The sequence below is a fragment of the Chamaea fasciata genome, unplaced genomic scaffold (genome assembly GCF_029207755.1).
Source record: "Chamaea fasciata isolate MVZ Bird 193981 ecotype frontalis unplaced genomic scaffold, bChaFas1.0.hap1 SCAF_6, whole genome shotgun sequence".
Taxonomy (NCBI): domain Eukaryota; kingdom Metazoa; phylum Chordata; class Aves; order Passeriformes; family Sylviidae; genus Chamaea; species Chamaea fasciata.
The window spans coordinates 49,522,047-49,533,940 of record NW_027094091.1 but is presented as its reverse complement, the minus strand read 5'-3'; the positions used below and the strand labels follow the sequence as shown (position 1 = coordinate 49,533,940).

The 11,894-nt window shown below is 43.3% G+C and overlaps 1 protein-coding gene across 1 annotated transcript; it reads right to left on the bottom strand.

Moving 5' to 3' along the window:
* Nucleotides 1–1,923: 1,923 nt before the first annotated feature.
* Nucleotides 1,924–11,325, bottom strand: LOC136291353 (alcohol dehydrogenase class-3). The gene is made up of 9 exons (XM_066186331.1): nucleotides 11,221–11,325; nucleotides 8,503–8,604; nucleotides 7,461–7,602; nucleotides 6,761–6,848; nucleotides 5,783–6,002; nucleotides 5,023–5,283; nucleotides 4,157–4,292; nucleotides 3,144–3,282; nucleotides 1,924–2,223 (listed from the first exon to the last, which is right to left on the bottom strand). Exons 1-9 carry the CDS (start codon nucleotides 11,230–11,232, stop codon nucleotides 2,199–2,201), a joined length of 1,125 nt encoding a protein of 374 aa, XP_066042428.1. The 5' UTR covers nucleotides 11,233–11,325; the 3' UTR covers nucleotides 1,924–2,198.
* Between the last annotated feature and the right edge of the window lie 569 nt (nucleotides 11,326–11,894).

Sequence of the window (11,894 nt, the reverse complement as noted above, 5' to 3'; positions counted from 1 at the left end):
TTGACTTGAATATTTAAGGAGAGGTTTGGTAGATCATGTTGACTAAGATTAACAGCAGGAGGAGTATGGCCAGCCTGCATGTTTTACATGACAGCCAGCACAGTACTTGCACATTTCATGCACAGTGATTTGGTGGAACATTTTTGTCCACTGAAGTTCTTACCGTTGTCAGGATGGTGCTGTTCAATACTGCACCTTGACTGCCAAAAGTGGGGTACAAGCTCTTGGTTTTGAGTCCCTTTGCTGAACAACTTCCAAAAAAACCCCCATTTCAAACATGCTCCATTCAATCAAAAGCTTTGCAGGATGAAGTAGGGGCTGTGACATAACTGCTCAGGCTGGGAAGAAGCTGCAGGTCTTTGACCCAAGTGCTCTGGTATCACTACATTTCTTTGTTGTTGGTATTACAGACTGGCTTCCCACAAACACTGCAGATTCTCTGAAGTAACAGTGTAGTGCAGACAAAATTGTGTGGTCTTGATATAGTCTGTGCAGCATAGAGGAACAGCTATTCCAGTGTAAGTATTTCACATCTGTTAGATCCAGCTGGGGGGGTGGTTTGCCAGGTTAGCTAGTATTGTATTGATACCGTCTTGTAATTATGGAGTACTCTCACTGGAGTGAGTTTTCTACTGGATTTTCTGAATTTCAGCCAGCCCTCCTGGAGCTACAAGGTACTGAGAATCACCTCATTGCTGGGTTCAATGGCTATCTTTCTTGGTACAAATACAGTTTTATTTCCTCCTGATGCTCAAAATAGAATTCTTACAGCATTCACATTCGTTCTTTACTGTCTGAAATGAAGTAGAAATGCAGTACCTCAACTATTTTCAGAATGCTCTAGGGGGTATTTTTTTAATGAGAGATGGAAAAGATGTAATTGTCCCAGCTGTATAGCAGTGGCTTGGAGTAATTGTTGGTGGTGAGAGGGAATTTCTTCTAATGAGATTACTGTTTGCATTCAGTGTTCAGTTAGAAGTTGTTTTGACCAGGGTTCTTTAAAACATGAAACTTCACTTAATCAGTGTCCTGGGTTCACTGAAAAACACTGAGTTTCTATGTATCTAACTTTTTTTTTAACTGGCTGGGCTTTCTGCCTCTGCTTTGCAGTCTGTTTTCTGCTATTTCTCTGTGTTTTCCTGGATGTGAGGCACTGATTCCAGGTTTCAATGCAAAAAGAACCTTATCCAGTCAGATCACTTCACCTAGTTAAGAAAACCTGCAACTCCAAAACTGAGACATAACCCTTCCAACAAAAAAACCCCCAAAAAATCCTGAAGCCATCACCACACAATGCTCTTTCCTCTTCCCCTGCAGCCCTCAAGAGCAGACTTGCTCTGATAGTAGTATTTCCTGTTTCAATGGCATGATCAGATTTCTGACTAAAGGTAACAATGCCACGCTGTTTGTTTTTGCAGTATTGGCTGCAAAGTTTCTTTAATTTGCCAGTAAGTTAAGGAAATGGGACAAGTGTCCTGAAGCCTTGGAGGACACTACTAGAGAAAGTAACTAGAGGACAAGTAACAGTTGTGCCATGAACTTTACAAGAGGCCTGTCAAAGAGGCCAATAAGAAATAAGGCAGAACATGGACCACCCCAGTGAACATGGGTACCCCTGGACACCAAACTCTCTGCTCTACATTTGGCTTCAAGGTTGAGTTGGATGCTACAATCCACTGTAGTCCTAGAGTAGCCTCAGAAACTTGACAAGTTCTGGCCATTCTCAGCACAGTTGCAGCAAATGCATGCTGCTTCTCACCCCTGTGCTTAGCTGTGCCTTGTGCAGTGAATGCCACATCATTTGCTGTAGACTCTGCAGAACACTCTTCCTCTGTCACACATGCACTGTAAAATCACTAGAGCAAAACAAGTAAAACACAGCAATCACAGTCACTGTTAATGCTAAATAATTCCAACACTGGGTTTAGAAATAAGCTTTTATTAAGTAGATTGAGTTAACCACTATTGAATTTGAAGAATGAGTATAGAAATAGAAGTTCCATAATCAGGACTAATTCTGTAATGCTATTCAGTGGTTAACAATTTTTTAATTAAATACCGAGAATGCTCACCCTAAGATACATGGTCTTCCTAGTCCCAGTGAGTTTTCAGTTGCTTGATTCTATCTTCTATCAAAAATTCCATTATAAAAAGGCAGTTAACATGGTGCTGGTCAATTAGAAGGTCTGCATTTGGCTCTAAAATTTTAGGACAGCTCGAATGCTTAAAATAAAAAAGAAAAAAAAAATTACCAAGAAGTCCATTTTCTCTCCATTTGTCCCCTCCCTTTCATTGCTGAGACATATTTTAGCTTCTTTTTTTGAAGAATGAAGTCATGCTTATGCTTATAGTATTTACTAAAAATCCAGGATAATGCTTGTTATCTCCTCCAGTAAAATAAACTCCAAATGAACACTTTTTCAAACTAGGTGTCAGCTCTCAGTAGCTAGCAAAGATTGATCAGGAGTAGTAGTATCTACAGGTGTTCTCTCTTTTGTCTGTTTGAAAAACGTTAGGTAGCTTTCATTATTAGTTTCCTAGGACATGCTCATGTATGACTAAAGCACCGAAATGATACTGAAGTTTATAACTGGGACAGGGATCAACTGCTGGATGAAATTTGCAAAGATGCAGTGTTTTTAATTGTAACAAGGTACAGTCAACTGATTTATCCAAAATAGAATCCATATGAGCTAAAGCAGATAGAACTAGTATTTCCCCCAAAGTTATATACAATAGATAGATACAGAGTGAGATCAAATACAAAGACCATGCTGGTTTCTGGAGATAATGCTCATAACTGCAGAGGAACCTAAATATTACTGAATATGTAATCTTCAGTCTCTTTATATTGCTTTCTCTAAGTTGGAATGGTTTAGCAACAGTGAAAACCTGAGACTGACCTGTCCCCTTTATCAGCTTTATATCTGTGTGTATTTCTCTTGTACACTGTCACCTGCTTTTTACTGTGTTTTGGCACGTGCCTGGAAGCTCAGAGAAGCATGTTTATCTCAGAATCAATGCATGTGGTCTGTCACCCTTTAGCTTCCCTGTTGAAAACATGACAGTGGGCAGGGAACCTGTACTTTGACAGTGTCTGATCAAAAAGTGTCTTGTATACCTTTCAATATTGTGAACATTACCTTTTTCCTGAATGCATCAGCTCAAAAGCCTCATTGATTTTGTCAAAAGGCAGCGTGTGAGTCACAAATTCATCAACCTTGATCTTTTTGGACATGTATTCAGTCACCAGTTTCGGTACATTGTCTACACTCTTCCAGCCTGAAAGAAGGAAAACATGCCATGTTTTTCCCCTTTTCCACCCATCTCAGAAAATTAAAAACACAGCCCTTACACCGGCACTTGTATAATCAGTATGAAAAGGAACAGAGACAAGTGACATGTTTGTCCCTCCCACGGTGGTCTGGCAAAACACATTATCCAAACACACACAAGTATTGATGAAGAATCTTTCACTAGCTGTTCCAGCATTCAACATTAACAGCAGCCCTTACCTAGGAAAGTATACACAAGGCGTATCTATCAGGCCTCCTACATATCTTTATAACCCAACCCAATAAGGTCTGTATTGCTTGGGCAAAGAGCAGTGTAATAATTCGAAGTCTGAATACTTCCATCAATTTCAGTAATTACTGAATTCCCAAAAAAAAAGAACTCAATGTGGCTTTGAGTTCACAGCAGAAAATGTGTATCAAGCACTTGTTCCCTTTTTATTTTAAAGGTCTTTATAGCACATTGTCATGTTGGCCCCACAATTTACTTAGTGGTAAAGCAACAAACATACTGATGTGAGTTCCCATCTCCCTGAAGACCAGGTCCTTTCACTGGACCAAACTGAACCAAACCTTCACTTGATGACAAGGCAGTGTCCCTGTCCCACTCCTTTAGTAGTGAGTAGTATATAGAGATATTCTCTCTTCAAAATACGTTAGATATCATACCAATGTGTTAATCTGTACCCTGTCTGTAGGAATAACAGATTTTTTTAAGAGTCTTTATCTTAAAAGCCAACATAACATTTGTGAATAGCCTGTCAACAATACATTTCTTGCAAAAGCCAAACCAAGGGAGCGTGTTCTTCCCAGTTTTAGCCCAGAGTAAGTTATTTTTATCCCCACAGGCAAGAGAGAGTTACCTCCAAATGCAGTCCCTTTCCATGTCCGCCCAGTTACTAGCTGGAATGGCCGTGTGGAGATCTCCTGGCCAGCAGCAGCCACTCCAACTATCACACTAACTCCCCAGCCTTTGTGGCAGGCTTCCAAGGCAGCTCTCTTCATGGACAGACAGGACAAAGCAGAGTGTTTATTGCTCAGGTTTATGCTGCCTGGACTGGTAGTCCAGTTCCCTTCCCCCAATTAATGAATCACCACATCAGCATTTAAGGAACAATTAATATACTGAACATTACATTATATTTGTTTTCCATTGGTTCAGATACCCTTATACTGTTAAAGGTTCACTTTGCACTTTTTATATTCCATCTAGACTTCAAAGAAGTCACTCTGAACTGCCACTGAGAGTTGGGATAAACTGTAATCACAGACCATATCACCAACAGTCAGGAATGCTACTGTAATTCCTGAAAATCTAGCCTTACATTTAGTAATACTTTTGCATTTCCAAAGGTAAAATTAATTACACAAGAAATCAGGGAAATACTGAGTGATCCCCGAGATTTTACTGTTCATTGCACAACATATTTTATGTGAATTTTGTTAATTTCAACTGTGAGCACAAAGAAACTCAGGATCTCAAAAACATCTGATTAGGGAAAAAACATTTGTTAAGTGCCCTTTTCAACCCAAGAAGTAGCGGCTGCTTTCATTACATAACTAGGGTTGAGTGTAAATTGTCCTTTTTAGTCATAGCAGTTATTACTACTATTTAAAAAAAAAATTAAATTACTGAGTCTGGCATGTTTTGTGTTAAGAAAGCAGCTGATCTTGCTATTTAGCTGAACTGGTCCCTCCCTGTACATGCTCCTGTTGGTGAAGCACTCACCATGACTCCGACATTTCCGATGCACTCAAATGAGTAGTCCACACCACCATCGGTCATCTCAACCAGAACCTCCTGGATGGGCTTCTTGGAGTCTTGGGGGCTGATGCACTCAGTGGCTCCAAACTCTTTGGCTTTGGCATACTTATCCTTGTTAATGTCGATGCCAATGATCCGGGATGCTCCTGCTATTTTGCAGCCCATAATAACGGCCAGCCCAACTCCTCCCAAACCAAACACAGCACATGTAGAGCCAGGCTCCACCTAGGAGTAAGAAAGGAGTCATGAGCAGCAGAAAAAGAATCATCCTTCCATGGGAAGAGGAAATGCAGGTTAAGGAAGCTGTAAATAAAGGAAAAAATGGAAGCAAGTATATATGGCTATGAGATTTTATAGACAAGGGAAACTATATAGAAATTTAACGTGTAGGTACTAAGCTTTTTCTTTTACTTGAAGACTCATGCCCACTCACCTACCACCTCTGTCTCACCCTGAGCTTCAGAATGACTTGCAGCAAGATGAATATGAACAGGAAAAATAATTCATATATAGCTGCTATCAAAAGGGATGCAGAATACTCTGCCTGAATTTCCTCCAAAGGGCAACAGGTTCTTCTAACCTGATGTGGCCTCTTATGGGGAAGTTAGAAATTCTCAGCTAAACTTCATCACTTGAAGAGGAAGAAGGAACACAGATTTGGTACATCACATTTACAGTCCTGATGTAGTTGCTAAGCGGTGTGTGCCTTGAGCCCAGCCTTTACCTTAGCAGTGTTGACAGCAGCCCCATAGCCCGTGGAGATGCCACAGCCCAGCAGGCACACTTTATCCAGAGGTGCTGCAGCATCTATCTTGGCTACAGAGATATCAGCCACCACGGTGTACTCAGAGAAGGTGCTGGTCCCCATGAAGTGGTAAATCTGCTTTCCCTTGCAGGTGAATCTGCTGGTACCATCAGGCATGACTCCTTTCCCTTGAGTAATTCTTGAGGCGAAAACAGGGAAGTGCAGTCAGAGTTTTAAGCAGCAGATATTCTCATCAGACAGAATCCACTGAACAGCACAGAGAGGCAGTTGCATACTTGCACCTTTATATTTTGACCATTTCAATAAACCTAGGAGTTCACAGAAGTGAGACGCTAAACTCCTAAAACTTCATGAGTTTATTCACATGTTCACTGTGTTAGTTACCAATACTAACTGCATGTGCCACAGTACCACACCACTGTCTTGGCCTGCTTCAGTACCCTTCCCTTGGGCAGCACCTGTCAGTTATGCCACTGGAGCTTTTCTGGAGTTTGGGAGAATTTTTTCAGAACAGGACCTGCAAATTTATCTGGGAAGCAGGTGTTAAGGAAAAAAGAGCTGTCTGTATGATTTTGTACCACTTGAAAGCTTTGGTGTTCACTCCCAAGAGCTAAATTCCCTGAAGTGCTTCCCTTAAGTATGGATTAAATACACAGTCAGAGCATTTATGTTTTCCAGCCTGTGAACACAAGGTAATGGTTTGCACCTTCACATACATGGAAAGAGAGAAACAGTTTTATTTAAGGGAAGAATAGAAATTTTAAGGAAGAGTGGAAAAAAATTGCATTAGTGACTCCTGAAACACCTACTTTCCAAGTCATTAAATGATGCATCAACAGACTTACTCTTCAAAGAAAACTCCTGTCAATTACTTCTGCTAACTACAGCAGGTATACCTTCAAAGAATACTATAGCCTGTGTCAAAGTCATACAAACCTTATCTTCTGGCATAGGTTTGTTTTAGGATTCTTACAGAACTTGCACTCTCCACACTGAGGGATGTATAGAGGGATAACAGTGTCCCCTAAGAAAAAAAAATATTCCGTGTCTAGTTATTGAGTCAAGCAAAGCATTCTGGAAAAAAAATGAAGGTACTTGATTCTCCATGTTTTTCTTTGAGCTTGAGTTCACTTAAAACCTCTGCATACTAAAAGCTGTGTATGGTATACAGTGGTATTACAGAGTGCTAGATAAACCACTTTAATCCCAGCTGAGAGGACCGCCCATCCAAAATTAATCATTTCAGAGCAAGTAGCAATGGTACTGTAAAACCAAACAACCCCAAATCAACAGTGAACAACATGACTAAACACTTAAAGCCTTCTAATTAAACCAAAAATAAAAACTAATTTGAAAAAATAATAACCCCCCAACCCTCTTCCAACTATACATTGATCTGATTTCAAGTAAAAAAAAAATGCTATTCTGGACTCTTTCAAGCTTTAAATCAAGAGTTCATTGAATAGATTAGTGTTGTGTCTCACAAACCACAGAAATCAACACAGGCATACACCCCAGAATAAAATATTGTATTAACTCCTGCAATGTGGCATTTCAGTGGCCCAGTTTGACAGTTGGTCTTCAAATAAAGTAACACTTTCAAAGAAGGCAGAAAACTTGTAAGGTATTTCCTTACCCTTCTTTACTTTTGTTACTCCTTCCCCAACACTCTCTACAATTCCTGCTCCTTCATGTCCCAGGATCACAGGGAAACATCCTTCAGGATCAGCACCACTCAGAGTGTAGGCATCAGTGTGACAGACAGCAGTGGCAACGATCTGTGAAGAAATATATAATCTGAGACACCCTGAAAAACAGAATAGTAGCATAGATCTAAAGAATTCCCTTTGGTCAGAAATTCAGAACAATTGCCAGGTCAAAGTTCTGGCAGCATTTGGGATATGGGCAACATATTTTCAATTCCTGGCAAGGCAGTTTTTCATACTTTGAAAAAGCAAAGTCATGACAGTACATTTTTATAATTTCCATCAACCAAAATGTGACCCTGAAAGGGGTAAAAGATGACATGTTTTTTCCTATACTAGAAACCAGTGCTCCAAGTCATCTCAAAGTAGTTTAGCATCTCAGATTTGAAATAAGTTAAGACTTAAAGAGGTAAAATACCAGAGAGACCATGCAGAACTCTCAGTATTGCAAAAATCCAGCTTAAGTATTCAGCTCCATGCAGAAATCCTTTCCACAGAAATAAACTTCAAATGAATGTATACTTTTTGGCAGATACAGGCTCCTGGAAAGTCCTGATGAAATCAGCAACATGGGTATAGGGATCCAAGAGACCAATCCCAGCTCAGCAGCCAGTAACTTATGGCCTGACTGAAGTAAAATCCAGCATGTTACACAGCTGCCACAAGTGACAAATTGCTGCCCTTCAAACAAGATAAAGATGTTCCCAGTTCAGACATTTTGAGGGAAATTAGTCTGTAACAACTGGAACTGATTCTCACACCACACTGTGAAGTGAGACTAGTAGAAATTAAAAGTGTTTTTCATTAATGGAAGATGTAAATACTGTAATTTTCTTCTCTGGAAAGCCAGCTGAGATACTAATGAACTAATGATATCTATTCAACATTTCTTCTGTTGGCAAACAAACCATTCATCTTTAATACTCAGTTTCCTAAACCAGAAAACATGTAGATAAGAGTTGATGTAATTACCTTGATACGAACTTCGTGAGCTTTTGGTGGAGCAACCTCCACCTCCTCAATAGAGAGAGGTTTACCTGCCTCCCAGGCAACAGCAGCCTTGCATTTAATAACCTAAAAGACAAGAATGACAAGAAAAAGAAAGAGGACATCTGTTGTATGGTTCGTTTAAAATAATTCTTGTTCAGCCAAGTGAGAAAATAAAAGCAGCACTACTGGCTTTTGGAAAGAATCCCAGATCTGAAATTCATAATTTCAACACAAAGGTTTAATTGCCCCACATTTGCTTTCATGAAGCTAAACAATAATGAGTAAGCCAAGATCTGAAATTTGGATGTCATTCTCTTACTGAGTAGAAAATATAATAAGCCTGGGATTGCTTGGGAGACACGCTGTAGTGAAGTGAGCACCATGAATAGAAAGGTTGCATAATAACAATAGTGGTTTAAAATCAAAGACTGCCATTCATTTCAGATATGTTCATTAAACACAGTGTTTGAAGTTGGAAAGTTCAGAAAGGAAACCGTGAAGACCCACATCAAGAGTGAATTTCCTGTTCCTTATCAGGATGGTTTCCGAGTAGGATTCTGGCAAGGAGATGTGTGTGTGCAGCTGACATGCAGAGCCCCCAGTGATGCAGAGGGACCTGAGGGACTTGGCTGTAAGGCTCCAACACCACTGCAGTGGTCACAGGGATCACTGTTAGCAAATCTTCGTTCACTGCTCTCAGCACCAGGACAAATCCTGCTCTGCGACCACACCTAAACATCCCAGGAAGCTTTTCAATCCCAACGGTGCAGAGCCTGGATGAAAGAGCAGGATTTCTGGATCTGTAAACCCTATTGATAGGTACATACACACAGCTGACTGAGAAAATCAGCAGGCATTATAGCCATACACTCTAGAGCAGCTTCAAGATAAGCATCTGGATTACCCTTAGAAGTCAGTTTCATGATGACAAGGTCTGAACCATTGCTATTAGAAATATAAAACAATAGAAGAACATGACATTTTGTGTGTTTAAAATAGCTATGGTGTTCCCATGGAATGCTTGAAAGAAAGAGGATTGATTAAATTAATTAAATCCTCAAGACCATAAATTGCCAGGTCTGATTCATCACGTGTGATCAGCAGAAAATAATGGCTAGTCTATGCCTTTCTGTAGTATTTCTGTTGTACAATAAACAGTACCAGGCTTTGCCAGAGCCAGTTAAAATCCTCACTGTACTTGTAATAGCAGAACTTAGATACTTACCTTAGCTTAAATTTGGTAAAATACATACTACAGACCCAAAAAGCTTTGTAACAGAAAACAAGTACCCATTCCAATAGCCAGCATGGGTCTAAATTAGACAGAAACACCTCTAACTAGAACCATGAAATCTTGTCCGGCTTTTTAATACCAGGGTAAATACTACAAAAATGCATGGTATGTGCCATAGTAACTACGTGTGGAATCACAGTGTGAGCCATTGGTCCTAATCTCTAAATCTACCAAAGATTTTGCCAGAAAATCTAAATTCAAAGCACAAAGTGCAAGAGGAGCCATCATTCAGTAAATCATTTACTGGTTTTCAATCCATCCCCTCATCCTCCCTTCATTAAGTCATCACTTGTTATTGCATTGGAGACTGCGCATTCCTAAAATTTGATTTCCACACGCTTAGTTAAACACAAAATTAGAGACAGGAAGGAGGAAAAAAAGTCTCCTTACAGGATAAATGCTGAACATCTAAAACTAACTACGCCTCTGGAAGCACATTTGGAAATAATGATTTCTGATTCAGTTCATACAGCCACAGAGGCCCCTGGAATATTCAGAGTGGGTATCAGGAAAGCCCCATCTTCTTCTGCCCCCTTATTATTCATAGCTTTCCACTGCTGCTTTGCTGAAAGTCTTGAAGCCAACAGCTGGGACTAAAACCCAAAACACCAACTTCCAGCAGAGTTCTTCATTTCCTCTATTACCGTGCTAGCACTGGAGCACAGCTGTTGGGTTCCTTGTGGCTATGCACACGATCGGCTATCTCAGTCGGGATGAAACCGAGCTCCGGGCGGTGACAGAAGCTGCTCCAAACCCAGTGCCAGCCTGGAGCAGCCTCAGCGTCCGGCCAAGCGCGGCCACCGAGCCCGCTCGGCCGCGGGCACTGACCGCCTGTGCACAATTCGGACAAATCTTGGCAGAAGGTCTGGCCTATCGCGCTGTTCCTAAAGCAATGCAGCAAACGTGCCAGGCAATGGCTTTGTGAGCAGGCAGGGGCTTGTTTTACCCCGTCTTTCCAGCCGATTCGGTCGCACCTGCCCGAAGCCCGCGGAAAACCACGCAAGCTCAAGGTCTTCTGCTTGTTCCTCCACCGCCGCGACCCAGGGGCGGCCGGAGCGCAGCCCTCAGACCCACAGGACGCGCACGGGGGTCGAGTACGACACCCGGCGGGGAACAAACGCGTGTTTTCCTTCCCAACCCTGCAAATACAGCGGGAGCCTCCCACGCCTAAGTAGCGGCACCGACTCCGCCGCACGCCTCACACGCGTGGGCCAGAGCGCGGAGACGCCCGCACAACCCCCGCACCCCGGGAGCGGCCACGGCGAGCCCTGCCCGCGGCCCCGGGCAGCCTCCGGAGCCCGGCGGCGAGGGTAGGGCAGGGAGAGCTCTCCCGCCTCATCCTGCCGGGTGCGGGACCCTCCGCCCGCCCTCGGGCGACCTTCCCGCCGCGGCACGCAGACGCTCACCCCGCTGGCCATCGCGCACGGCCACGGCTGCCAGCGGAAGGGGAAGGGGAAGGGGAAGCCGCCTCCTTCTCCGCTGCCTCTCTCCCCGCCTCCCTCTCAGGGGCGGGCGAAGGAGTTGGCTCCTGCCTCCCTCTCTCGCCTCCCTCCGTTGCAGGGCCGGGGCGCGCTGTGTCTGTCACAAGCGCCGTGTAGCGCTTTTCTTCCCGCAGGCCGCAGTGCGGGCCAAGATCTCTGTTTCCTCAGGGTGCCCGCAGCGTTGCCTCGCGGTGCGGCTGCGTTTGCGGCTGCTGACGGCTGTACCAGCGTCTTCCATCGCGGCCCCTTCAGTCCGGCCGGCAGATGGACATTACTGTGCCTTTAGGGCAGCAGGCCCGCCGTCCTGGCTGTGGGCCTGTTCCTGCCGACACCAGGTTGCCCAGATCCCTTCCCGACTAACGGGACGCCATGCCCTCCTCTGCGCCTCGCCCTGAGGGCCGCGGCAGTGCCTGGATGTGCCTGTGCTCCCCATGCGGGGGAATCCCTCCCTGGCTCCCGTTCTGGAGGTGCTTGGTCCCGCCTGTGTCTCATCCGGACACAGGGGGAAGCTGACCGTGCCTGCAGAGCACGTCCTTTGTGCCTGAATCTGTTCCTGGCTGGATAAAGTACAGTGGTGGAGGCTTTACTTCAGGGTGAAG